This window comes from Sciurus vulgaris, assembly GCF_902686455.1.
Source record: "Sciurus vulgaris genome assembly, chromosome: 1".
Classification (NCBI taxonomy): domain Eukaryota; kingdom Metazoa; phylum Chordata; class Mammalia; order Rodentia; family Sciuridae; genus Sciurus; species Sciurus vulgaris.
This window is the reverse complement of record NC_136461.1, coordinates 3,962,060-3,988,384: the sequence shown is the minus strand read 5'-3', so window position 1 is coordinate 3,988,384 and position 26,325 is coordinate 3,962,060. Positions and strand designations below refer to the sequence as shown.

Here is a 26,325-nt window from a genome sequence, read left to right as displayed (position 1 = left end):
ATCAGGGATGCTGCACCTCCTTGGCCCTCTCTGAGTTCCTGCCTCTGCCCAATTCCTAATGATGTGTTCCTTTTTCCTTAAGCGGCCACACAGGTTTGTGCCGCTTTGGGATGTGGACTTCAGTATTTTTGTATTGACGTCCGTAAAGGCCATTTGCTGTAGAGACCACCGAGTGGAGCTGGATATTTGCCTAAAATGTGACTATCGTTCAGCCTCCACACTTAAATGTCCCCTCTCGGGTTGTTTTGTTGAGCACTTGTTAAGAGGGTGCTGTGTCGGAGTGCAAAGTGACAGGGGAGAATGCCTGGAGAAGGGCCCCGCGAATCACTCCTGGCAGCGAGGGAGCGAGTCAAGGTAGCTGGGGAAAGCCCCAACAGGGTTGCAGAGATCTGCCAAGGGCTGGCCAGAGGCTGGCCCTGGGCTTCGTGAGTCACTGCTCAGATTACTGGGTGGGACTTCCTGGTGGCACCGGGTCCACAGTGGGGCAGAAGCTGGCTTCCTTGGCGTCAGAGCAGGTGCTGTGCTGTGGGGGAGTCTTGCTGCCCACAGGGGCAGCAGGACCTGACGGCTTCAGTGAACACGGCTCAGCCCGTGGACACCAGCGTGGTGCTGAGCAGGCCGGCTGCGGTCAGCACAGTGCTGTGGGAATGGGAAATCGCCCTCGTGAGCTCGTGTGCTGGGAACACAGAAGCGTAGCAGCCTGGCTTTGCTTTTCTGAGGTTTACTTTTGATCGAGTGTCACCTTTGAAAGAAGAGACCATAATGAGAACAATCTTTTCTTAAGTATCCCAGTCTCCGTGTGCCCGTCGCGAAAGCCCAGCTAGTTGGTTCAGGGCCTGTTTGCTAAGTTGGCTGCTCTTGGTATGTGGAAATATCATCCCCATTTTTCTGCTTGGGTCTCAGGTGGTCTCTGTTCTTCAGTGGAGGATCTTCAGAGGCACCACTCAGAGCCCTGCTGTTTCCTTTGGACTCTGAGGTCTTCTCTCCCTTCTCCATGACACTTCCTGGATCATTCCTAAAGGAACAGTTGTTAACATAACCTCATCCACCACTCTGCTCCCCTTACTTCACTGGTGTCCAGCCTAACACTGACGGTGGAAGTCCCCAGTAGGGGAGTGCGTCTTCACAACCAGAAGTGTGCGACTTATCAGGGATTCTTAGAGAGCCATTCCCCAGGAGACGGTGGTTAGCTGCCCAAATATGAGCCAAGCAGTTTTAGCAGCTTCGGTGGCAGTGAACTTTGAGTCAAAGGTCCCCTGAAGTCTTGCAGGGGAGGGTGGGACTGGTCTCTGCACTGCCCCCAAGCACACTGTGGTTCTAGACAGTTCAGCCAACTGCTAGACTTTCTCTGCCCTTGACCAAGACCAGCCTGTGACCTGTCTTACTGCCCATTCTTCTCTGCCTCTGCAAGTATTCAGGCAAACACTGGCTCCAAGGATAGTGAGGCTGGCACATCACAAAGTGCTCAGCCACTTTTCCTCAGTCGAGGGAATTTGAGTTGCTTGTAAGGCTTGCAACCCTTGGTGGTGTAAAGGAATGCAGGCAGCCACCTTGGCCATTTATAATTGTGAAATGGCTCTATCAGAGTCCCCTGTATCATCTAGGAAAGCACTTGTTTAGGCACTTGTCCAAATTTGAAGCTTTCCTGATGCAAACTGAAGCCCGGTTGAGACCACAGAGCTACTGGGCGGCAAATTGGGCCCAGGAGGCAATGAAACCCATTAGCTCTGGCCTTGCATTGGCCTCTGGAACCAGACTGCTTGCCCACCATTGGGAAGACTCGCTTTACCTGGCCAGGATCTCGCCATTCCTGTCCTCACACACGCTTTGTGGAGCCTCTGACTGTTCATCCACAGGCAGCTGGAACCTGGGTGAGAAAGCAGGCACAGGGGACTGGCAGGCAGCAGAGCCAGCCCACTGCGTGGCCTTAGGCTTTCACTGCACCAAAACCAACAGAAGCAAACGCTCCACGTAACACTTCCCTCTTTTAACCCTGGAATAGTTACCAAGACCCAGTGGTTTTCCAGGGCCAAATAAGCCACAGGTGGCAGTAGAGGACAGGAGAAGTAAGGCCTGGTCCCTGTGGAAGCTACCTGCTATTCAGGGAGGTACCTCAAGGTGAGATGGAAGCGGAGTGGGGCCAGGCAGTGCAGTGACAGTGAGCAAGACCTGCTCTAGTCAGGTGGTTTGGGGAGGGCTCTGCTGACATTCCAGCTGAGACCTGAGTGAGGAGAACCGCCGCACAACCTGAGTCAGCCCCTTCCAGCAGGGTCTAGAAGTGAGAGCCAGTCTAGCTTTGGGGGCTCTGAAAGGCCACTGTGATCGATGTGAGGGACCAGCATGGTCACAGATGGACAGGAAAGGGTCCCCGGGAGAGCTGTCCGGCCTGGTGGTGGTGGGACTAATAGACATTCAAAAGATCATTGGCTGGGCACAGTGACACACACCTGTAATCCCAGCCACCTGGGAGGTCAAGGCAGGAGCCTTGCAAGTGTGAGACCAGCCTCAGCAACTTAGCAAGACCCTATCTCAAAATAAAAAAATTTAAAAGGACCAGGGATATAGCTCAGTGGTAAAGTGTTCCTAGGTGTAATTCCTAGTACTGCCCCCACCTTCCAACCGCTGCCAAAAAAGCTAGGACCAAAAGATCACTGACTGAATGGCATGCTGAAGGGATGCCTGGCCGTGGTGGTTAGATTTGGTCAGTAGAGACCACAGTGGGTGGTTCGCAGTGGAGAGCTTAGTCCATAAGACTTGGAGACGGGTGAGAAGTGGAGTGAGTGAGGAGTCAGGAAGGACATCTCCCAGCCTCCTTGACTGAGTTCCTGCCATTGCTTGAGCGTGGGTGATACCACTGACCAAGATAAAGAGACAGGCGTGGTGCGTGTGGGGAGGACGCCAAGAGCTCTGCTGGCCACCGTTTTGAACTGAGATGCCTCTCTGACATCCAGGCCAAGACGCCAGGGAGGAGCCAGTTGGAGGTGGGCCCAGCACAGGAGAGCTGTATGCTGGGGAGGGACCTGGGGACGGGGTGGGATGTCATCTGCATGGTGAAGGCTTGAAAGCCAGGGAACTGCGACTACACTCAGCTCAGCACTACAGCTCAAGCTTGGCTTACTCGAGATCCTGCGCTCAGTCGGGGAAGGACAGCAGCGTGGCAGAAACCAGGGACCAGACCCGGGGCCAGCTGTGCACTGCCAGCCCATGACCAGAGCCCCAGGAACCTCTGCAACAGCAAGGGTGGGACCCGAACAGGAGGTGCTGGCGACAGTCGAGCTCTCTCCCGCTGCCACAGAAGTCCGAAGGGCTAGTTCTGAGAGGCACAAACCACTACGGACAAGTACACAGAAAGCCAGGACTAAATGACACACAGACAAGGCCTTCCAGGAAGGCAGTTGGAAAAGAACCTATATCTGACATTGGGGCACTCCAGAAATGCAAGCACGCACCCCCAGGTCCCCGAGCCCACCCGTGAAATCCCTTCCAGCGAGGCACCGGCCGCAGCGTGCTCAGAGCTATCTGTTGCTTCGCCTCCAGCCCCACTCACTCCTGAACTGAGCCCACAGTCGAGGAGTATCTGACATTTGAGGACAGCCTTGACCATGGAAGACAGGAACCTAAACAAACAAAAAGTAACTTGGAGAAGATATTAGGGAGAAGACTTCCAAAAGAGAAAACAAACAAACAAACCCAACAACTGTCTGTCTCAGAGAAGTAAGATAGGGTCTCCACAAAGCAACAGGATACCATGAAAACAGTAGGAAAAGCCCTCTTAGAAATTAAAACCAAGGGCTGGGGTTGTGGCCCAGTGGTAGAGCAGTCGCCTAGCATGTTTGAGACACTGGGTTCAATTCTCAGCACCAGATATAAATAAATAAATAAATAAATAAATAAATAAATAAATAAATAAATAAATAAATAAATAAAAATGTCCATCAACAACTAAAAAAGTTAAAAAGAAATTAAAACCAAGATAGAAATGATCAGCTTGATAAGGGCTGAAAGATAAGAGGAAATCCTGTAAAAGCATAAGACAGAATGTAAAATGAAGGGCTGATATCCAACAATAGGAATTCCAAAAAGAGAAAAAGTAGAGAAATCAACTAATGAAAACATTATGGGTAGCTGGGGTTGTGACTCAGTGGTAAAGAACTTGCCTGGCATGTGTGAGGCACTGGGTTTGATTCTCAGCACCACATATACATAAATGAATAAAGGTCTATCAACATCTAAAAAAGTTTTTAAAAAATATGGCAGGGTGTAGTGGCACACACCTGTAATCTCTGACTCCGGAGGCTGAGGTGGGAGGATATCATGTTTGAGGCCAGCCTTGGCCATTTAGCAAGACCCTGTCTTGAAATAAAAAATGAAAAGGGCTGGGGATGTAGCTCCGTGGTAGAGTGCTCCTGGGTTCAATTCCCAGGACCAGAAGGAAGGAAGAAAGAAGTCAAACAGAAGGACGTGAATTTCCAGAATAAGTACACCAAGTGTACCAGCACCTGACCCAATAGATGGAAGTAGACTAGCCAATGTGAAATTTCAGGACATGGGAGCCAGAGAAGATTCTACAAGCCAAAGAGAGGAAGCGGGTCACCCTACAAGGATTAGGAATCAATGCCTTCAGACTTCTCAAGGACATCCTTAGAAATTAAAAGACAATAGAGCAATGTCTTCAAAGGAGAATTCTTCCCGGCTGAAATTTCCAATCTAGAATTCAAGACCGGGTGAAACCATCAGCCCCGTGTGAGGTGGAAAGAGACACTCTAAGACCTGTGCTGTCCAGTGTCCGTTCTCCAGAAGCTGCTGGGGGAAGGAACTGGGCACATGAGACAAGGGCAGGGCAGATGGGATCAGGAAGGCGATGCAGAGATCCCAGGCTCCAGCCACACACCTGTGTACCTGGGGCTGCGTGAAGGAGAGACGGGCACATTAAAGATCCTCTGCTACTCCCCCACCCCAGGACTGGGGATAGATCCAGGGCACTCTACCACTGAGCTGCATCTCCAGCCCTTTAAATTTTTACTCAAAGACAGGGTCTCACTAGATTGCCCAGGCTGGTTTCAAACTTTCAATCCTCCTGCCTCAGCCTCCCAAGTCACTGGGATCACAGGTGTGCGCCACTGCGCTTGGCTGTTCCTTCTGCTTCCACCTGCTTCTGAGGGCTGCAAGGAGCCATCCTGCAGTGACCACATTTTTTGCAGATATCTAGCACTTGGTCTGTTTGTGCAGAACCATTATGACCTGCCTTTGGGGCCCTTCTGAATGTGTGTCCCCTTATCCACACATCCTGAAGTGCCCTGGTAACACCCTCTGGCCTCACCTGGGCTCCAGCCTCTCCTTCACCTTGGCAATGGAGCGGACGTAGGGTGTGATCTGCTTGGTGATGGTGGTCAGGTAGGCATTCTCCTGCTTGAGCTGCAGAAGGTCATGGAGCTGGGCTGTGGAGCCCAAGGCCAGAGTGTTGGGTCTTGTTGAATCAGACTAAATCTCAAGCCCAGCACCATCTAAATATCTCAACTGTTTGAATGGTCATCTCTAAGGAACGGGTGGTGCATTTGGTGAGATAGCCTGCTTATTGCCTCCTGACCTACATGCACACGTGGGCCATTAGCAGGTGTGACACCAAGCCAAGCCCCAAGGGGAAAAGCATGGGGTGTAAATCTGGCTAGTGGCTGACTAGCTTCCTGCTAGCATGTGGGTTAGCTGCAGCACAGGGCCTCCTGGGACCTTCATAAATCTCCTGCTCGTTGGCTACTCTCTGGTAGGAGTCCTCCCAGATCTGAAAGAGAAGAGGGATGCTGGATGTGGCAGCGAGTAGGAATTTCCATTGGTGGCATTCTACTCTAGCTACTCAGCCATATAGTCCCCAGCGGGGCCTGTGTCATCCTGCAGCAAAGACTCCAGGCTCCAGAACCTGCCAGTGGGAATCAGAGAGTCCCAGGCAGGCACTCTCTCCCCTTCCTGGCTTGGGTAGCCGTGTCTCCTGGCAGGCAGGGCTGAGCTGTGTGCTCTGGGAGGAGCTACCTCCTGGAAGACTGCTCTCATGGCCTCTGCAGAGCTGTACTCAGAGGCGATCCGTGCATCCAGCTGCAGGGACCTGCTCAGGATGTCACCCATGATCTCGGCCTTGATGAGTGAGTGGTGCTTGGTGAGGTCGCGGTGCAGCTCCTGCACCTGGTCCTTCAGGTTCTGCACCTCCGCCTGCAGATCCTGCATGAGAGGCCCAGGAGGGTGTAGAGTCACTGCCAGGTGCCCCTTCGGGGGGATGCCAACCAGCCAGAGCCCTGCTGGTCCCCAGCCCCCTCACCTGGTAGGAGTCCTCATAGTGGCGGCAGTGCTCTGTGAAGGGCGTGTCTTCCCCCTCAGCCAACAGCACCTTGGTGCTGATGGACCGGTGCAGCGTGGGCTTTTGGACCGGTGACCCTGGCATCTTTCTCATTGGGGAGGAGCAGCTGGGTCCCATCAGCACCTTGGGTCCTGAGCTCCCTGGCAGCCTGGGGGGAGAGCAGCGTGGATGCAGGACAGGTAGCACAGGTCTTCCCTTCCCCCTGCCTCCCAGGCTGCTGTGCTGCACTGCCCTGTCAACCCCACCACAGGGCAGAACCACTCAGAGCTCCGGAAAGACCTGCTGCACAGCCACACCTGATGACTGACCGCTGACATCTATTTTTTTCCCCTGATACCAGGGATTGGGCCAGAGGTGCTTTATCACTGAGCCACATCCACAGTCTTTTTTTACTTTTAATTTTGAGACAGTATCTCCATTAGTTGCTTAGGGCCTGGCTAAATTGCTGAGTCTGGCTGGACCTTATGATCTGCCTGCCTCAGCCTCCCGAGCTACTGGGATTACAGGTTTGTGCTGCCACCACCACCAGATTGCTGGTGGGTTTTAAAGGTCCTCCCCAGGTCGTTTTAGTGTGGGAGGAGGGTCAGTCCATCTGCATTCCCAGGGCATGGGGTACCATTGTGTTCACTCCCAGGCTGGACACAGGAAGTTTGGGCCCACACCAGTTCCTCCCAGTCTCTGGCTTTTAGGCCACACATGCCAGTTCCAACGTTGTTTCTTCTATCTCCTCCGTGGTCTCTGACCCTTGCCTGGTCCCCAGGCAGTATCCAGCCCAGCCCCAGTGGCTCCAGCCGGGTGGGGAGGCTGCCAATAGGACCGGAAGGGGCAGTCCCTGCTATTCTAATAGCCTTCCTGCGTGGAGGGTTCATAGCACACAGACACCCAGTGGGGAACTGAAGGAGCTGAGGACTGAGGAGGCAGGGGGGGGCACAAGCCTTCCCCCGACGATCCCCCCTCTTGGCCTGGGCGCTCACGTATTGGCGGCAGTCTCAGCCCGATGTGGCCCCAGCAGCAGCAGCGGCTCCAGACAGCGTGCAAACTCCGCGCGGTGGTCGCTGGTGATCTGAATGGCAGAACCCAGTCGTGAAGCGACCTCCCCTGCCCCGTGGGACACCCCCTGCCCAGACCCAGTAGGAACACACGCCCACCTTGCTGCTCTGCTCTGGCCTTAGCCGATGCGGCCCTGTGACAATGCCCTGCAGCCTCTCCATCAGCTCCTAGCAGGGAGGGTGGGAGCAGGTGTGCGGGGCAGGTGGCCACCAGCAGGCAGGAAGAGCGGAGGGGGAGGTAGGGACTATTTAGCATATTACCTGCTGCCCTACCAGGGCCCAACCCTCTTCTGAGGCTGGCCCAGACAACTCTTCCAGGGAGTGGAAGGGGGTGGCAGCGCCCCAGTGGATATTTTTATTGAGTGATTGATTGCAGATGCTGGGGGTTGAACCCAGGGTGCCCTTATCACCAAGCTACCCCTTCAGTCCTTTTTTGTTTTCTTTTTTTGGTGGTGCTGGGGATTGAACCCAGGGCTTTGTGCTTGCAAGGCAAGCACTTTACCAACTGAGCTATAGCCCCAGCCCCCTTCAGTCCTCTTTTTATTATTATTATTACTACTTATTTATTTATTTATTTTGGCGGTGTTGGGGATCGAACCCAGGGCCCTGTGCTTGCAAGGCAAGCATTCTACCAACTGAGCTATCTTCCCCAGCCCAAGGGAGAGTGTTTCTTTAAATCGCATAGGCTGGCCTGGAATTTGCCATCCTCCTGCCTCAGCCTCCTGAGTTGCTGGGATTACAGGTGGGTACCACTGCACCCAGCATCACTACCCTTTTAAAAGAGACTCACCTGAACCCTAAAGGGTTGGTGAATGATGGAGTAGAGGGGGGAAAGGCAAGCCCAGAGCCCTCTGGTCCAGCCTGCAGGTGGCAGTCTGCCAAGCTCTGAGGGGCAGCCTCTGACAGCAGGACTGGCTGTGGTGGGGAAGGGGAGACAGGGGAGCCAGGGAGACTCACGTAGCCCAGGTCCAGGAACTCAGCCTTGTTGGCCAAGCTGCGGAAGGAAGAGCAGATGACCAGGTGAACCTGTCAAAGGGGAAGATGCTTGGTAGCTGGCCAAAGGAGGAGGGGCCCTCCTCGCCCCAGTGCCAACCCTGCACCCCCTTCCCTCACCTGTAGAGTGGGCAGCAGGGCAGCCAAGCGGGAGAGTTGCTCCTTGAAGGCCTTGTCTTTCTCATCATATTGGCTGGGGAAGAACACGCTGCCTGGTTTCTGAGGGGACAGCTGACCACCCGCCTCAAGGGTCCCGTAACCCGCAGCATCCTCACCCCTCCTGCTGTGAGGTGCCCTGAACCACCCACTCTCCTTTGCTGGTGGACACCTGGATGTCTTGCTCTCCAGTTGGGGTAAAGCCTGCCTAGGCCCCAGCTTGGAGCTGGGTATGTGGGGGCCTGGGGGAGGAGACCACCCCACTCACCTCTGCACGGTCTGTAACAGCAGTGCTTTCCTCTCTGCCAGTTTGTCCTGGGGGAAACAGCCCACCACTGACCTAGCACACCGGGCTGGCCACCAACTCCTGACACACTGCCCTGTGTCCTGGGCATTGAAGGCTGGTTCTCTCTCCAACCTGCTGGCTGAAGGCCTTCCCTCCTGCCTGAGAGCCTGGCATGTCACCTTGCATGTCACCTCCTGGGTGCCATCTTCCTAGACCACCCCCACCACTACCACCAGCCTAGGGCAGATCCTGGTGTCCTGGAACTTTCCAGGCAACTGTGATTAGCTCCTAGAAAAGAAGGTCAAGGCCTGCTGCCCTGCTTCACTGGCAACTCTACAAGGGAATTCAGGTCCTCTCAGTGTTGTGGACAACTGCTCGGGGCTGAAGGGGCTGTACGTCTGGTAGCTGCCAGTCCTCCTCCATCTCTTACCTGCATGCTGCCGAAGAGGACATGGATGGCGGCATCTTCCTCTGCTGCGCTGCGCCGCACCTCCTCCACCATGGCCTGCAGCAGCGCAATGGCCTCCCGGGTGGCCGTCTGCAGGGCCTTCACGGCCTGGGGAGGTGGGGGGCTCAGCCTCGTAACAGCCCCACGTTCCCACTCCCACCCTCGTTCAGGCCACTGAGCCAGCTCACCAGCACGGCCTGCTCCAGCCGCTCGCAGCCCTGCACGTAAGCCGACTCCAGGTCCACGCAGTGGGCGCGACTCTCCCTGCGGCGGGGGCAGCGAATAACACCCGCTCCGGCCACCCTGGGCCCATGAGGGCAGACCTCCCGCTCCCGCTCCCGCTACCCACCCCTGCAGGTCCCGGAAACAGCGGATGCACAAGAGCGACTTCTTGTCGGTGGAGAACATGATGTAGGGCTCCCCGTGCAGCGCTGCGGGGCGGGGAGAGGCGGGGAGAGCTCTGGGCGGTGTCCGTCCTTCTCCCGCCCGCTCCTGCCCGGGGTCCGCAGTCCCGCGAGCCTCACTCACTGCACTTCTGGATCACGTCGCGGCTGCGCTGGCCTAGGGCCACAATGTCGTGGCGCGTGAACATGCGTGCCCGGTGCGTCTCGTCGCGGCAGCGCGCGCACAGGGGCTGCTGGCAGGTGTTGCAGAAGTACGTGGTCTCCGCGTCCTGCGGGCAGAGCGCTGGTTCAGACCGACGCCCTAGCCGGACTGCGGGGTGGGAACCACAGCGGCAGCGTGTCACTGCTAGCGTTTGTCCCAGCCTGGGGCAGGTGCCCGGCTAAATGCAGCGCTTTGCTGTGGTTCCCACACAGCAGTCTACCTAACACACTCAGATGAGGGCACTGAGGCTCGGAGGCTAGGCGAGCAGGTAGGAGAAGAGGCTTCCAGGGGCGGTTCTATGGGAGGGTGGGTGTGGGGGAGTGCAAAACCGCATTGCAAAACATTCTACAAGGTGTGTGTGTGTGTGTGTGTCCCCTTGACTCCCTCAATGGTGGCCAAGTGGTGGAGTACACCCTGGCCACCTGGAGTTACAAGTCAGTGGGGGAGACAAGGGCAGGGACCCCACCCAACCCCAGGGCTGTGTCCAGGGTTTGGGTTGCACCCCTGGCTGTGGACTCAAGGGTGGCATGCAGAACAAACCCAACTCCTTTCCTTGGCATTCAAGGCCATGTCCTCCTAAGCTCTGCCTTTCCCCACTCCCTCTCCTCCAGCCCATCACCTGCACTTCTGGGTCACACAGTTCCCAGCACTTGCCCAGATGCCCTGGGATTTTACACCCTATCAGGGCTGTCCAGCCTCCACCGGCCAGTCTCACAGACCCTTCTCAGTCCTGCTAGAAGCCTTGCCTCCAGCTGGGGAGTTGGGGGGCGCGCAAAACTTCCCTCCCCAACTGTCCCTCCCAAACTGCTTACTGTCCTCACTTCCTCTGCAGCTTTAGTGATCTGTAAGAGCTTAGGTAGCAGAGGGTCCTCAGGGTACCACAGGCCTGTGAACTGGACCACCCTTCTGTGCCAGTTCACAACTCCACTGATTTGGGGACCAGTAAGCTCTCCAAAAATTGACCTCAACCTTTGCCACTATCTGGCTATTCATTCAGGTCACTTGTTCTGGACCTCAGTCTCCCCACTGATTAAATGGACCCACATTCCAGTCCGAGGTGCCAAGGGAGGTGTTGGAGCACACACAGGTGGTCTGTACTCTGAGGATGTGTTGGGTATATGCTTCAAGGACCATGCAACCTGGCACCCACTGCTCCAGCCCCCAACCCCCTTGGCCCCTGCCTGCTTGCTGCACTCCAGGTCACAGTTGGCACAATGCACCGTCTCCACGCCATCCCTGGAGCTGTCCACCAGGAACTGCAGCAGCCGGTCCACCGGTGGGAGCCAAGTGGGACCCTTCACCACGGTCTGGTGTCTGTGGAAAGGCTGCAGCCAAGACCCAGATACCCCTTCCAGGATGCTCTCCACCCTCATCCCTCACATTCCAGGCTGGAGCTAAAAACAGCAGCATCAGGGAGGGGGGGTATACTGCAGGCCTGAGGTTTGCTATAAATATAGCAGGTAGCACTTACCCTCATCCAGCCGCTACCCTTGGGGCCATCCTGCAAATACCATGGAGTCCCCACCACCGTGAAGGTATTGGGCAAATTTAGGGCACAGCACAGTAACCTGAGCCAACTTCAGGGTCATGTTGATCTAAGACTTGCGGGATCTCTAAGATAGTTGCTGGAGGTGTCCTGACCCCTCCTCCAGCCCTGGCCTTGCTCCCTGACTTTTTAGGGGAACCCTGGGGCCAGAAAGGATCTCTCCCTGCCTCAAGTATCCTTATTTCTAAAATGTGTCCTGATTTCTAAAATGTGGGGAGGGGAGCCTGCAAGTTCTGGCCGGAAAGCCACCAGGGCCGGGTGTGACCTCTCCCAGCCATTGCTGTCTGGATTCACACCTTTGCCCTCCTTCGCCTGGGTTCCCCTCCAGGAAGAGCCAACCTCTCCGTTCCCGGGCGATTCGGGGAACTCACTGACACAGCGGGCAGGTCAGGCGGCCGTCCACAGCCCGGCCACGCAGGCAGCCGGCGCAGAAGTCGTGGAAGCAGTCCAGCAGGCACGGGCACTCGTACTGCGCCTGGCACAGAGGGCACACAAGCGGGTGGCCGCTCGCGGCGTCCAGGGCGCCTGGGCCCTCCAGGGGCCCGAAGATAGCTCCCGACATCTGCAGGGACAGCGCAGGGCTACGGCTCTCGGGGTGCGGGACCGGTCCTCGAAGTCCCGAGAGAGCCCTTGAGGCCCCTCCGCAGCCGCGTGGCCACCCTCCTACCCTGGACCCTACCCGGCGTCCAGGAGTTTTGGAAAGGGAAGCCACTAGGGCCCCGGGGTGGGCCTGAGTGCCCGACGCGGGGACAAGCAACAGGAAGAGCTAGCACCGGGTCCAGCTATGTGCCGGGAGCCAGGAGCCTCACAGCCGCAGCCCAGCGGCTCCGAGCCCCGCTGTGGCCCTTCCGAGCGTCGCGGGCCCTGGAAGGACAAGCCTCCACCCTGGGTTTTGCTTCCGACGCAGTCCCCGCTGTCTTCACTTCTCCCACCTCCCTCACTCCCTGCAATTCCACGCCCGGTGTCCTTCGGGTGACCTGCTGGCGATGCCCTTTCTGCGCAGCGCTGAGCGTCGCTCCGGCGCGGTGCTCCAGTTCACCTCCCCCAGGGTGGCGCTACCTCGTGGTGCAGCAGGAGCCTGGACCTCACTTGGGCTTGTATGCAGCTCTGCTCCCCGGGACCATTCCGCCTGGATGAGAGAGGAGGACGCAGAGGCTGGAAAGGACGGTGACCGGCGAGGGTACGAGACTCCACTAGACCCGGCCTGAAATGACAAAATCCAGTGAGGCAGAAGCGGGGCGCAGGGCCGGCGTGAGGACACCTTGGCGGGGTTTTCAGGGGTGCAGGGGACCCCTGGCTAGGTGCCCATAGAGTAGATCCTTGCAGATCCATTTCCTCGATGACCTATTGGGGGCGCCAGAGAGCAGCGAAGGCCTCTCCATAGGCATTCCAGCGCTTGGGACGGGTAGCAAGAGGCTTTGGAATCCCAGGCTCACTTTTGGCCAAGTTAGTGACCTCTCAGAGCCTCAGAACTGCACAAAATGGGGCTGGTCCCGTTAGATCTGCGCGGCGATGCACGCCTGTAATCCCAGAGACTGGGGAGGCTGAGGTAGGAGGATCGAAAGTTCCAGGCCACCCTCAGCAACTTAGACCTTCAGTAACTTAGGAAGACCTTGTCTCAAAACAAAATGGGCTGGGTAGGTAGCTCAATGGTAAAGCTCCCTTGGACTTAATTCCTAGAACAGGAAAAAATAAAAAATAAAAGGCTGGTCCCCATATCAAGCGAATAATACACGTGAAATGCACCTGTGGGGCTTCCAAATGATGAAGGCCCTATCCCCATTGTCAGCCAAGTGCCCAAAAGATGGGTGGGTTCATCTGGGTGGGAGGGTGGGAAGAGAACTTCCAGCCTTTTCAGCAGAGCCCCCTCTGCTCCACTTGCTGGCCTGGCCAATGCTTGTTTACCCCATTACCTCCCTTTCACATTCTCATCTTGTGTTATCCCTGAAAGCAGCCCCTGTTGCTGTCCCTCTTGCAATCAGCCTGACCACAGAAGGTGCTCAATAAAGGGTCACTAAATAGGGAAACAAACAAACACACAAAAACTATGAGATAATATTCCAGCTGGGTTTCAAAAGATGAGTTTGACAGCAGATGAAAGTCAATTTTAGATTGAAATCACCTCTTCTTTAAGGGCCTTCCCTAACCCTGGCTCAATTTGTGCTGGTAGTCATAACAACAATAGTAACAATGGCTAATGTTTGCTGGCCAAGGTACTTTCTATTGTATTAACTGATTTAATCCCCATAACTTTCAAGAGTAGAAGCTGGTATACAAAGGAGGTGGAGGTGGGTGCTTTGTAAATAAATGACACATCAGTTTCCCAGTAGGAAGTGGTGTTCTTTTTTTTTTTTTTTTTTTTTTTGTGGTGAGGGGTTACTGGGGATTGAACCCAGGGGTGCTTAACCACTGAGTTACACCCCAGCTGCTTTAACTTTTATTTATTTATTTTTATTGTTTTGGGTACTGGGGATTGAACACAAGGGCACTTTACCACTGAGCCACATCTCCAGTCCTCTTTTGTATTTTATGTAGAGACAGGTTCTCACTGAGTTGCTTAGCACCTCACCATTGCTGAGGCTGGCTTTGAACTCGCAATCCTCCTGTCTCAGACTCCCTAGCCACTGGGATTACAGGTGTGCGCCACCACGCCCGGCTTTAACTTTTGAGAGAGGGGCTTGCTAAGTTGCTGAGGCTGGCTTTCAACTTGCTATCCTCCTGCCTCAGCCTCCTGAGTTGCTGGGATTACAGGCATGTGCACCCAAGTCTGCCTTACTTTTTACTTTGATACAGAGTCTAATTTAATTGCAGAGGTGGGCCTTGAATATGCCATCCTCCTGCCTCAGTCTCCTGAGTTCCTGGGATCACAGGCATGTGCCACCGCAATTGGTGGAAATGATGTTCTTGAAACTCAGGTTTCTTTAGTCTGTCCATTCTTGTCTTCATCTATTCAACTAGCATTTATTGAATATCTACCATGAACCAGATCTGTAGCCGGCACTGGGACATAGAAAGGAACATACCAGCCATGATTATCAAAACACACAAATAGACATACACAAGTACATACACACACACACACACACACACACACACACACACACACACACACATGCTACAATAATGACAGACTGTTAAATACTCTGAAGAAAATAATAAGGATGTGTGACAGAGGGTAGGTGGCAGGGGTAGAGCTGAGGGCCACGTTAGAGAACCATAGGCACTGACATTGGAACTCCCACTGAGCTACGCCCCAGGCCTTTTTATGATTTACTTTGAGTAGGTCTCACTAAATTGTCCAGGCTGGGCTTGAACTTGTGATCCTCCTGCCTCAGCCTCCTGAGTTCCCTGGGATTACAGGTGTGCTCCACCATGCCTGGCTGCATCAGGCTTTCAAGTCTCCACCCTGTAAAGGGGTCTCTTGGGCCCATGCTGACTGATTCTAATTGGAACCTGTTCTTACAGATTTTGTGACTAGGAGGAATTATCCTTATCTCCCAGAGTTCTGGGAACTGGACTGTGTGAGGGTCACAAAAGTCTCCCCTGTTCCCAGGGTAACTTGTGTTCTTATCAGCATTTCAGGCTTGGGTTTCCTCTGCAGATAACAGGTTGCTGAGGAATGTAACATGTCCTGTTGACTTCAGCCAGGCAGGGTTGCAGGCAAACTGCTTTTTTTTTTTTTTTTTTTTTTATATTGGGAATTGAACTCAGAGGTGTTTAACCACTGAGCCATATCCTACCCTTTTTATTGAGAGACAGGGTCTCACTAAGTTGCTTAGGGCCTTGCTAAATTGCTGAGACTGGTCTCAAACTTGAGATCCTCCTGCTTCAACCTCCTGAGTCACTGGGCTTACAGGTGTGTACCACTGCACTAGCAGCAAAGTGCTTTTTTAAAGAAATCATGTGGGGGTCAGTGCAGTGGACCCAGTTTATAGAATTATCCCCTTAAACCCATGTTGCCACCACTCATGCTGATTACCTGTCACCTCTCCCAAGAAGCCTCGTGTAGAGGGAGAGAAAAGGGGTGATGAGCAAAGGGGAAGGTTGATGAGGTCCAGGGATTGCTTTTGCTTTTTTAAGGTGAGAGGTACTGAAGACCGGTTAGATGGTGATAGGATTCAGAAGGAAGGATAAAGGGCTGATTTCTTGGGAGGGTGAGAGGTGTTGGAGTGATACCCTCTTACAGGCAGCAGTGCAAGAGATAATGCCCAAGTTTAGGGTTGGCACCATATGGGGGTAAGGGCATTTTTAAACCTTTTTTTAGTTGTCGATTGACCTTCATTTTATTTACTTATATGCAGTGCTCAGCATTACACCCAGTGCCTCACACATGCTAGGCAAGCACTCTACCACTGAGCCCCAGCCCCAGCCTGAGTAAGGACATTTTTCCAAAGGAACAGGCGGGGAGACAGAGTATGGGGGTGTAGATGTTGCTGGATGGTCAGATGTGGACACAGGAGTGTCTGTCAGAGGAAGAGCAATGGAATCAGTAGTTTTGAGGGAGGTTTGGGGAGGAGGGGCTGGCATCCCAACCTGAGGGGTAATATAGCCACTTAGGAGAGTGTTTTAGGCTCAGTATCCTATCAGTCAAGGTTTAATCAGGAGACATTATGCTACCAATGCTCTCTGACTTGCAGTGGGGTCACCTATAAGCTGAAAATATCCTAAGTCTAAAATGCATGGAACACATCTAACCTGCTCAAGATCCTAGCTGAGCAACACAGTCCAGAGTATGGGTTACCTACCCTTCCAATTCTGTGGCTGACGGAGATCCTGCCCAGCATTGCTAGAGATTATACCTCATCTCACTAGCCCAGGGAACTATGGAAAGTCAAAAGTACAGTTTCTACTGAATGTATACTGCTTTCTCACAGTCTATAAAGTTAAAAAAAAATTAGTAGAACCGTCCTAAGTTGGTTGTCGGTAGTTTTAAACATAATTTAATATAGAGAATTGCTTTTTTCTCTTTTCGGTTATGCTGGGGGCTCAAGCATGCTAGGTAAGCACTCTACCACTAAGCTACGCCCCAACCTGAGGACTGTTGACTAGGCCTGAAGACTTAACTGCCTAGGTAATTGAAGGAGTAAATAAGAAAAGGAGCAACTGAAGAAAGCTGCTACCACTCCTTCTGGGTATAATGTTGCATCTCTGGGGACTGAACCTCAGACATCTAAGGAGCAGTGCTGCACTACTGGGGCTCTGAGGGAAAAAAAAAAGAAAAAAAAAAAAAAAAAGAGGCTGCTTCCCTAAGTGTTGGAATAACTGCAAACTGTATTCCACTGATGCTCTGGAATGTTCCAACCACCACTGCTGAGAGACAGGAGTGGGAGACACCAACAGAACAAGCAGGAAACAAATGGCTTATTATAGAGCTTAACTGGGAACAGATGCCAAAGCAGGAGTGTTTGCAGAACCCAGCCTCAGCACTGCAGAGTCAAGAATAGCAGGCTGCTTTGGAGCCCGGTCTACTGGTACCGGAGGCCAGTTGACCTAGACCAGTCAGCATGGTGTGTGTTTCTTCCAATGATTATAAGCCAGGATTGGGGTTTTGCTGGGTGAGTACACAAGCAACTGAGTGATCACAGTTCAGGATCCTGGACTCTAAAAGGTCACAAGGGGGTCAGAGTGGATGAAAAGTGGTCCAATCAATGGGCTGGAGGCCTAGGGATGAAGGCCCTGCTTTTCCACGTGTGGTCCGTGGACCAGGAGTACTAGCATCCTCTGGGAGTTTTCCAGAAATGCAGATCTCAGGCCACAGAAACCCACTGAATTGTAACTTCACCTTGACCAGACCCCCTGGTGGTCGTTTGGGTAGTACTGGCAGAAGACTTTGGAACTGGGAGACTAGAAGGCTAGGAGTGGAGCCTGGAGGATGGAGGCTTGAATTGGAGACTGTGGAGGGGTCAGACTGGAGACGTACCTGGCTACAGCAAGGTGGGCCAGTGCGGAAGGGACGGCCCTTGGGCACGAGCTTTCAAGCTGGGCTTTTTAGACAGGATGTAGAAATAGTGTCCCGGGCATTGGGACTTCTGATCTCGTTTTCCCCATGTCCAGAGGGATTTCCTTACATTCCCAAGTTGGTGGGTTCGGTTCCCATCCCCCTAGCTGGCTATTTTCGGTTTAGTGAATTTCCTTATTAATTTTTTTCTTTCAAAGTAGAACCGGCCCCCTTGTTTCTCTTTGGGCTCGCCCAGTGAGGCTCCCCCCTCCGATCCTTCGTAGTGGGACAGACCGCCCGGCCCCCTTCCTCTCCCTGCAACCCAGGGGGAGCACAAAACTTTGCATTCAGGGAAAACCAATCGCTTCCCGATCGTGCTCAGCCTGGCGAGCCGCAGCGATCGGGGGGCGGGACAGAGCGATGCACGCTGCCTGTGCCCTGCGTGCCCTGCGCGCCGCGGGCTCTTTGCGTCTGCGTAGAGCGCCCACCTCCCTTTCTGCCTCCGCTGCCGCCATGGCGCCCGTGGTTAGTATGGCTCCGCGTGAGGCCTCGGCTCCGGGCGCGGCACGTGGGCCCCGCCGGGCTGGCTCCTTCCTGCCCAGGCTCGCGGGGGACGGCGTTCTGCGGCGTCCGGCCGGGGCGGCCCGGCAGCCGGTCGGAGCGGGCCGGAGCAGCCGCTGGGCCCGGCACGTTGTGGGCGGAGGAGGCCTCGGTCCGAGGCCGTGCGGCAGAACCGGGAGCTTCGGGGCCGCGGCGCGGGCCCTGGGCCCCGTGTGGGGCCGGTGGCGGCTGGAGCTTGGAGGTCGTGGGCTGGCGGGGCCCCGGCCCCGGCCCTGGGCCCGGCTGCCTGGGCGAGGGGCGGGGACCAGGGGCCGGACCTGCCGCCCTGTGGAGCTGGGCGTTCGGCTGTCCGGGTTCCAGGCCGGTGGACGGGGTCCGCGGAGGGCCGGCCTGGCCCCAGGGGCACCTTCAGGCGCGCCGGGGAAAAGGAGCTTGTCAGGGCGCCGCTGTGCGACCCTTCTGGTGGAGGGCGAAGGCCGCAGTTCATTACTGTGGCCAGGCCGGGGCTGGGCTCTGCGGTGTCTTCGTGCTGTTCGGCAGGTCGCTCGCCCTCCTCCTGGGTCACTTGTGGAAAGTTGTTTTTCCTTGGTCCTCACTTCCGGTTCCCTAGGTCTTTCTGCCTGGGTGGGCTTTTAAATGCCATGCATTCGTATGCGTTCGTTTAAAACCTGATGGGAGCTCGGGCCCATTGTGGGTAGGTGTGCTTGCTGATTAGTGCGTGTCCGGGGCTGGATTTTAAAGCATCCCATCCCCCTTGTTTGTTACTGGGAAGAGACATTTTTAGAGTGGGTTTTGTGGTAACCGTTTGAAAAGTTGGCCCAATTAATACAAGTTTTAGACGTTTCAAACGTAAAGGGAGGAAGGTTAGATGTGTTCTTGGAACGGTCAATTTAGAGTCTGCAAAGCTTTTGAAAGTAGAAATACAGGTAACAGTGGTTTGTAGAGGGAGAAGATGGAGCTCCTTCTTAAGAGTAAAGAAACTGGAACCTCAGAGGATGTGTTTTGCCTGATGACTTGAAAGTACTGATTCATAGTTTAAACCAATCAAAAGACCTCCGATTGTTGGCAGTACTATTGTACCAAGATCCTAAGTTTTACCTTTAAACGGTTGTCAGAGCACACCACTGGTCAGGATTCTGTGCGGTTCCCTTTTGCTGTCCTGAGGGAGACAGAGTTAAGGGAGAAGAGCTAAAATGAATGAGAGCTGTGTGTGGAACATGGAACAGGGTTGATTTCTCATTCACATTGTTTTGGGTATGCAAGACATTTGCCGATTGTGCTGATCCTGGAGTAAAATAAAGGAGCAGTTCTTGAAATTGTATTTGGAAATTTTACAGCAAGAAAAAGGAAATGTTTAATTATAGGCTTCCTGCTTGTAAGGACTGGGGAGACTGGAAAGGTTAAATGGGTCAAGACTTGGTTTCCTTGTTCCAAAGATCATGACACCCAGTCCCCTGAGTTTATGGAGCAGCACCTTTTGTTATCCCTCTGCTGCTCTTGGTTAAAGCATGACTCTTGGTGTTCTTGCAAGGGAACCCATCTCCATGGGTTTTGTGTTTGTATGGGCTTACTTATTTTTTTAACCAGTTGAGGCTTCATCTGTGTTATTTGTGTACTTTCTCAGAAAAAGCTTGTGGCGAAGGGGGGCAAAAAAAAGAAGCAGGTTCTGAAGTTCACCCTTGATTGCACCCACCCTGTAGAAGATGGAATCATGGACGCTGCCAATTTCGTAAGTTCCATCTTGCTTGCCACTGTGGCCATGGAAAGTAATGAGCTTTTGAGGTGCCGTTGAGAAAGCCTACTGGAATACATTTCTGTATTCAGGCATGTAGGTACTCCATACATAACTTGTGAGGAGCACAGGAAAGTTACTTGTTTCTAAGTTCTGCTTTCTCTGCATCAGTTATGAGGAATAAATGAGATGAACTTAACAATAAATAAGATGGTTTTAGAGCACAGTAGAGTATGATCTTACTTTCCTCCTCCCCATTAGTTATTAAATGCTTTTATTTAAGAGTTACCACTGGGCCTCCACTGGGACCAGCATTGCCCTTGCACCTTGGTGAGTTGAAGCATGAGTGATGGGCCCTGATCCTTACTATGGGCAGCCTCATCCTCATCTCACCATGGCTGTGGATCCTCAGACAGATGGCAGCAGCTCCTGAGCTTTAGTGTTTACTTTAAAATGTACTGTCTGCTGAATTGTCATTGACATTTTTTCCTCTTGTACCTTACTGATTTTTGCCTTTATATTTGTTGCTATTCCCCAACCTTCTTGTATTCTACTTCCATCTAGAATTGTGAAATAATCTCATTGGTGCATTTTGACTGCCACTTGGTTTTGGCTCTCATAGCCTAGCCCCTCTTGGGGAATTTGAACTTAGTACTTTAATGTGTAGAAGTTGCCTGAATTTACATTTTACTCTTCAAACTCCAGGTCAACTATTACGAAGATCATTACAACAAAAATACTTTTCAAATTAAAAAAAGTCAAAAACTTGGCTTACATTTACTGATAACACAGGATGGAGTTCTGTTGACGCCTCATGGCTTATTCCCTTTACAAGAGTGCCTGTTGTGCCCTTGTTCTTCCAGAAATCGCTCAGTTGACGTATTCGTTCTTCTGTCCCTGACTTCCTGCTTTTTACTCTTTTCCCTCCTAACCCTGTTGGCATTTTCCTGTTGGGTATCCCAGTCGTGGCCTCCTCTGGCTCCTTTGCAAGCTGATTCCTTAGCACACTCATGTATGAATGTCTTTTCCTTCTAGAATCCTCAGGGTGGAAAACTGGAGTCATTTATGAATCTTAGGATGCAAAAGGCAAGATTTCTGACATAATCAGTTGGTGACATCTGCAGTTAACATTTTGTGTTGGAGTGTTTAAAAAGAAAACTTATAGCCTTTTTTTTTTTTTTTTTTTTTAAATGTGGTATTGAGGATTAAACTCAGGCCTAACACATGCTAAGCAAGCACTCTACCACTGAGCTATATCCCCACCCCCAGATCCAAGGCCTCTGTTACTGCTAGGCAAGCACTCTACTACTGAAAACCTTTAGTCCTGAAAATTTTGAAGTTTTGGGCTGAAAGGAACTTTATCTTATTGCTGTAGTCAAAAAACCAAAAAAGTCCTTTTTGGATCAGGATCTCTGAAGCCAGAAGTACATGACTTGCACACTCGCACTGAGTGGTTTGTAGAGAGTGTATCCCTGGGCTCCTGGGCCGCTGCTCCTTGTGCTGTACCATGCACATGGCCCCAGGCAGATCTGGAGTGATTTGGTCACTGTGTCTGTGCTCATCTTCTCTGGTAGTGTTGAGAATGGCGCTGTGTGCTCCTTGGATTCTGAAGTGCTTGCAGCCTTACCTGTGTGTTCCTTGTAAAAGTCTGGCCTTGGGTTTTCCCTCTACTTTTTGTCCTGTGACCTGAGAGTGAGTTGTTGACCAAGACTTCCATGAGGAGGCATATTTGATTTTCTATGGAGGCAGTCACGCATGTTCATGAGGGGACAGTATGTTTACAGTGCATGTAAGTAAAGCTGAATAGTTTCAACTCTTTGTGAATAGCTGAAGATTTGCTGTCGTTTAAATAAATTTAAAAAGGCACTGAGGATGTAGCTCAGTGCTAGAAAGAGCACTTGCCTAGCCTGAGTGAGGTCTTGAATTCAATCTCCAGTACTGCAAAAAAAAAAAAAAGGCATGGCAACTATGTGGTTTAGTATTGGGAGAACAAGCAAAATATTCTGTGACACAGGTGAACCTGTCACTTCACTAATTGGTCAATTCAATGATTTCATTTCTACAGGAGCAGTTTCTCCAAGAGAGAATCAAAGTGAATGGAAAAGCTGGGAATCTTGGTGGAGGGGTTGTGACCATCGAAAGGAGCAAAAGCAAGATCACTGTAACATCTGAGGTGCCTTTTTCCAAAAGGTATGGGAGGCGGGTGTCGGCACTCTGGCCCGCTCCAGTGCATGAGAACGTGGCTACCTGTGGTTTGTTTTGTGGTTGCATCTGCTAATCACTGGAACAGTGCTTAGTGCAAGAGGACAGTGTGTCAGCATAGTAGTTAACAGTATGCAACTTGTTTTTCACAGGCTGAAGTATCTCAGATAGTAAAAGTGCTTAGACTTGCTTAGACTGTATTAAAAATGAAGTTCTTGCTCCCTCTGCTTTTAGATCTCAGTGAGTAGCTTTCATTTTGTTAATTCCATCTTTATTCTCAGTGTTACTGTGGCACTGGATGGGGAATCTGGAGCTCAGGACTGAAGCCATTCCAGTTCATTCCTGTGGGCCTTTTCAAGATGGAGGGAGGCTACCTTTCATGAGGCTGAGGTTGGGACTTCACATTGTTTTACAAGAGTTGGGCTTGTTTATACCCACCTCCTAGCAAAGGCCTGGGGTATTCTCAGGAGCCTTCCTCGTAGTCTATCAAGTAGAGGGATATTTTAGGGTGTGCCAACATATACTGGTTGCAGTGAAGCCTTTCCTTTTTTTTTTTTTTTTGGGGTGCTGGGGATTGAACCCAGGGCCTTATGCTTGCAAGGCAAGCACTCTACCAACTGAGCTATGTCCCCAGCCCAGTTAAGCCTTTCAGTGAAGAGAAGACAGTAAGCTTCCGTGAGGTCTGGAGGCCTTCCTGGCTGAGTTCTTCTATATGCTGGAAGGAGATTTGGAGGAGGAAGAGATAGGGCAGCTGTGGGGCCTGCATGGTGCACAAAACCTTCAGCCTGTAGGGCTTTAGCAGTAGCGACCTCTGGGAAGGTTCTACCATTTTCCTCAGACCTCTTCAGCAGCTGTTATGAGGATTACCCTGACATATCTTCCTTTACTGTTAAGAGATTTTTCTCTTCTTTGCCCCATGGTGGGAAGATACCTTAATCTGCTATGGTTTTTCCTTGCTGATTATAGTTTTCCTGAAACATTCTAAGGGTATCCCCTAATCTAGAATTTTTTCCCCTTGTCTCTGAACTTCTGCCCCTCCATTCTATCATGAGAATATATTTATTTAGTACTGGGGATTGAACCCAGGAGTGCTGTACCTTTTGTACCCTCTTTATTTTTCATTTTTAAAATTTTGAGACAGGGTCTTGTCATGTTGCTTAGTGCCTCAGCCTCCCAACTTGCTGGATTACAGGTGTGGGATACCATGCCACCTTCTGGAGAGTTTCTTTTTTTTTAACTACTTGAAATTTTAAACATCTCATTTGAATACAGTATGTTAGAAATAATAAATGACAAAAGAATACATTTTAAATGGAATGGCCCAATTGATTCTTTTTATGTAGGAAAGAGTGGGTAGGTTTGAGCTGAATCTTCAGCCCTACGGATTGCTTTTGGCTGCTAACCAGTGCTCCTTTCTTGGTTCATTTCTTGATTTGGGTCCTTGCTGATAGGGCAAGATTTACCTTTGCATTTCATGTCCTTGCAGTAGTCTGAAGAACTGGTAGGTATTTTGAGGTCCATTTTGTAGTATGAGAAACTAAGGCATGGAGAGGTTAATTTGCCTGGGAGGTGGTTTGTGCTGCATTGTGGTCCCTCTTCCCTGTGTGATTTTGTGAGGATGTGGAACCTCAGGGCTTCAAAAGCAAACAGATAGGGAAGAAACACTTTCAGGCTTATATCATCGTGTCACAAGGTTATTGGGCACAGAAGTTGACCACTGCCTTTATATAGAGTGCACATTTTCTAGTCTCTGATAAGCTCCCACCCAGGCTAACACTGCAGTTGGGTAGATGAATTGAAAATAACCTGAGCACGGCAGCTCAGCTGAGGGTGCAGCTCAGTGGCAGGGTGCTTGCCTGGCCTGTGCTAGGGCCTGGGTTCATCCCCGGGACAAACCATACCTTTATGCCATGTGCTGTGCCAACACCCATAGTCCCAGTACTCAGGTGTTGAGATAGGAGAATTCATCAGCCGAAGAGTTCAAGGCTAACCTGGGCACAGCAAGACCTGTCTCAAAAACATCTGAGCACTCTGCTGGAATGAGGACAGTGGCAGGGTGCACTCTGACTACTGCATTGGACAGTGATTATCGAATCGTAGAAGTGAGCAACCTTAGGAGTTGATCCTGCCACCCTAAACCACCTCGAGGAGTTCTACCTGTGAGGTGTGTCGAGTCCCGGGAGCTCCTAGGAAACGCAGTGTTCCTAGTGCTGGTGTTAAGGTTTTGTGCTTAACTGTTGGTTCACTCCAGCATCTCTTTCGCCAGTGGTCACTGCAAACCGTTTGGTAGGTGTTTGCTGCTGTTTATTGGACAACTGTTATATCTGCTTATCTGTTTTCATTTTTATTATCAAGTAACATGTGTCTGACATTTTTGTTAAAGCATTGACTGGGTGTATTTGCTTTAGTGTTTTGGTTTTGGAAGGGTGGGAAAGCATTTTCAACCGTAATGATTTTGAATGTGATTTGTGTAAAGGTTAAAATGTTTCACAATGCAAGAAGGCCATCTGTCTAGTGTAGTTCTTAAGTGTCCTTTCTCTGCAGGTATTTGAAATATCTCACCAAAAAGTATTTGAAGAAGAATAATCTACGTGACTGGTTGCGTGTAGTCGCTAACAGCAAAGAGAGTTATGAATTACGTTACTTCCAGATTAACCAGGATGAAGAGGAGGAGGAAGATGAGGATTAAAACTCTTTTATCTGGAATATTTTGTATGAGTTCTTGAATAAAACTTGGGAACCAAAATGGTGGTTTATCCGTGTATCTCTGCAGTGTGGCTCAAACAGAAAATGGGAACCATGGCAGATGGGCTTCGTGGGGCTGCCACTGGCTTGTTTGTAATTACCTTTTCTTTTCTGCTTGGAAATTTCATTTCTCGCAATAGTAACCAAAGTAGGAGGAGAAGGCTGTTAGGTCCTCACTGAGGAGCGTCCAGTGCTGAGCAATTGATTGAGGGTGTGGAGATTCGAGCTTCACTCGGTCTCTCTTTTTTATTTTTTCAAAGTATTAATTGTATTTGGTTCTTTTCTCAAAGGAAGATTGAGGTGTGGGATTCCTCATGCATTAAAAGCAAAACCGGTGGTATTGTTCTAAGACTGCCTTGTGGGAAATGGCAGTGTCAACTACATGCAGATTTCTAGGCTTCATCTTCATTTTAAATTACAAATTACTTTTGAGCTCACAACTATGTATGCTAATCCTTTTTCTTCCAATGCCAATAAAATGTGATCCTTTAGCATTGTTATGGTCTACCCTTCACAGAAGAGTTTGGAGAGCAATTGTAAAAGTCTAAGGTTTTAAATTAAGTGTACAAAAATGAATTTGTAAATAATTATTTCTACAAGTTTTTGCAAGAGACTGTCACGCTGGCCTCCAGCAGAGGGAGCTGGAGACATCAATAGAGATTCCAGATGTGACAATCTGCGAGTCCCCATTGGGGAGAGCCCCTTGATACCCAGGGCTCTGGAGGCTTTCCTGGAATGGGGCTTGAGAAGCCACTGGGAAATAGTTCTTGCTGAGGATTTGGGAATTGCTCAGGAAATAGTTGCTTCTGCACCACTTAAGGCCACTACTGGACTTCATGTCAAGAAAGTCCTACTGACAGTGGGTGGCATAGTTTAGTGATAGAACTCTTGATTGACATGCATAAAACCCTGGGTTCCATCCCCAGTACCACACAAAAACTGAAGTGGGTGTCTGCAGGGTACTGTTGCAGAGAACCAGGCTTCAGCATGGGATTTTTGGTCAGTGTGTGCAGAGGCTAGAGGGCTGACAGTGGGGAGGGTTTGAGTGGCCACATCATTGTCCATTGACTTCGAAAGAGCCCCTGGTAACAGTGCAACCTTCTGAAATCCAAACAATTTCGCAAAAGTGTCTGCCTTGTTTTATAATTGTGCTGTATAAAAATTCATATTTTAAAGTGCTAGCCTCCAACTGACAATCTGTACCTGAGATGACTGCTCTGTGAGCTGCACAGCTGGAAATGTCCAGGTCCCACCATGGCTCCAATTTAACATTTGGTACTTCCTGGATTGAGCTTAACATGGAGGTTTTGCAATTTCACTTGTGGCAAGGGCTCTAGGATTTTCTATTTCTATGCAAATTTCTTAAGGCAGAATTGTTTGCATATTTCTCATCTGCCCTCACAGAAGGTAGGATTTCTTTGAAACCTGAGGCATCAGTTGCTCTTTGGCTGTGTTCCTTACCATGATTCAACTTTATAAGTGTCACTGGGGTTTGCAAATTGGTTTGTTGCATAGGTGTTCCCATGTAGTGATTAAATTTTAGTTTGGCTGTTAAAAATTAATCCTGGACTAAAATTAGCATGTTTTTTTTTAAATAGTCCTCTGCAATTTAAAAATGTAATAAAACTGAAACTCACTGGTTTTTCTATGCCTTTTTGAACTCTTGTAATTGAGTTTGATTACATTTTATATTAAAGAGGCTAACACATGGCTACTA

The 26,325-nt window shown here is 51.2% G+C and overlaps 2 protein-coding genes across 8 annotated transcripts; one reads left to right on the top strand and one right to left on the bottom strand.

Moving 5' to 3' along the window:
- Positions 1 to 428: 428 nt before the first annotated feature.
- Positions 429 to 17,598, bottom strand: RNF207 (ring finger protein 207). Of its 5 annotated transcripts, none has more exons than XM_079138402.1 (18): positions 17,351 to 17,598; positions 11,802 to 12,634; positions 11,066 to 11,198; positions 9,807 to 9,951; positions 9,628 to 9,709; positions 9,467 to 9,542; positions 9,261 to 9,386; positions 8,813 to 8,859; positions 8,509 to 8,581; positions 8,353 to 8,421; positions 7,495 to 7,563; positions 7,321 to 7,409; positions 6,308 to 6,494; positions 6,025 to 6,210; positions 5,728 to 5,779; positions 5,321 to 5,438; positions 1,790 to 1,867; positions 429 to 1,015 (listed from the first exon to the last, which is right to left on the bottom strand). In XM_079138402.1, exons 2-18 carry the CDS (start codon positions 11,990 to 11,992, stop codon positions 844 to 846), a joined length of 1,893 nt encoding a protein of 630 aa, XP_078994528.1. In that variant the 5' UTR covers positions 11,993 to 12,634; positions 17,351 to 17,598; the 3' UTR covers positions 429 to 843. The 5 variants fall into 5 exon arrangements, 3 of the variants coding, with proteins under 3 accessions (XP_078994528.1, XP_078994529.1, XP_078994530.1); XR_013763589.1 differs by having other exon boundaries at positions 879 to 1,015; positions 5,321 to 5,415; XM_079138403.1 differs by lacking the exon at positions 8,509 to 8,581 and having other exon boundaries at positions 8,353 to 8,389.
- On the top strand, positions 16,844 to 26,325 carry RPL22 (ribosomal protein L22). Of its 3 annotated transcripts, none has more exons than XM_079138477.1 (5): positions 16,844 to 16,985; positions 19,554 to 19,658; positions 20,697 to 20,747; positions 21,727 to 21,851; positions 24,408 to 26,325. In XM_079138477.1, the coding sequence occupies exons 1-5, from the start codon at positions 16,935 to 16,937 to the stop codon at positions 24,550 to 24,552; spliced, it is 477 nt and encodes a 158-aa protein (XP_078994603.1). In that variant the 5' UTR covers positions 16,844 to 16,934; the 3' UTR covers positions 24,553 to 26,325. The 3 variants fall into 3 exon arrangements, with proteins under 3 accessions (XP_078994603.1, XP_078994601.1, XP_078994602.1); XM_079138475.1 differs by lacking the exon at positions 16,844 to 16,985 and adding an exon at positions 17,757 to 17,893; XM_079138476.1 differs by lacking the exons at positions 16,844 to 16,985; positions 20,697 to 20,747 and adding an exon at positions 17,765 to 17,893.

Excerpts from the sequence above, each read along its gene's own strand:
- RNF207 (XM_079138402.1), bottom strand. The coding sequence starts at position 11,992 with ATGTCGGGAGCTATCTTCGGGCCCCTGGAGGGCCCAGGCGCCCTGGAC. Across the intron at positions 9,543-9,627 it reads TGTTTCCGGGACCTGCAGGG|GGAGAGTCGCGCCCACTGCG; the intron begins GTGGGTAGCGGG and ends CCCCCGCCGCAG. Across the intron at positions 8,582-8,812 it reads CTGTTACAGACCGTGCAGAG|CCAATATGATGAGAAAGACA; the intron begins GTGAGTGGGGTG and ends GTTCTTCCCCAG.
- RPL22 (XM_079138475.1), top strand. The coding sequence starts at position 17,789 with ATGCACGCTGCCTGTGCCCTGCGTGCCCTGCGCGCCGCGGGCTCTTTG. Across the intron at positions 17,894-19,553 it reads CTGCCGCCATGGCGCCCGTG|AAAAAGCTTGTGGCGAAGGG; the intron begins GTTAGTATGGCT and ends GTACTTTCTCAG. Across the intron at positions 20,748-21,726 it reads TGAATCTTAGGATGCAAAAG|GAGCAGTTTCTCCAAGAGAG; the intron begins GCAAGATTTCTG and ends TCATTTCTACAG.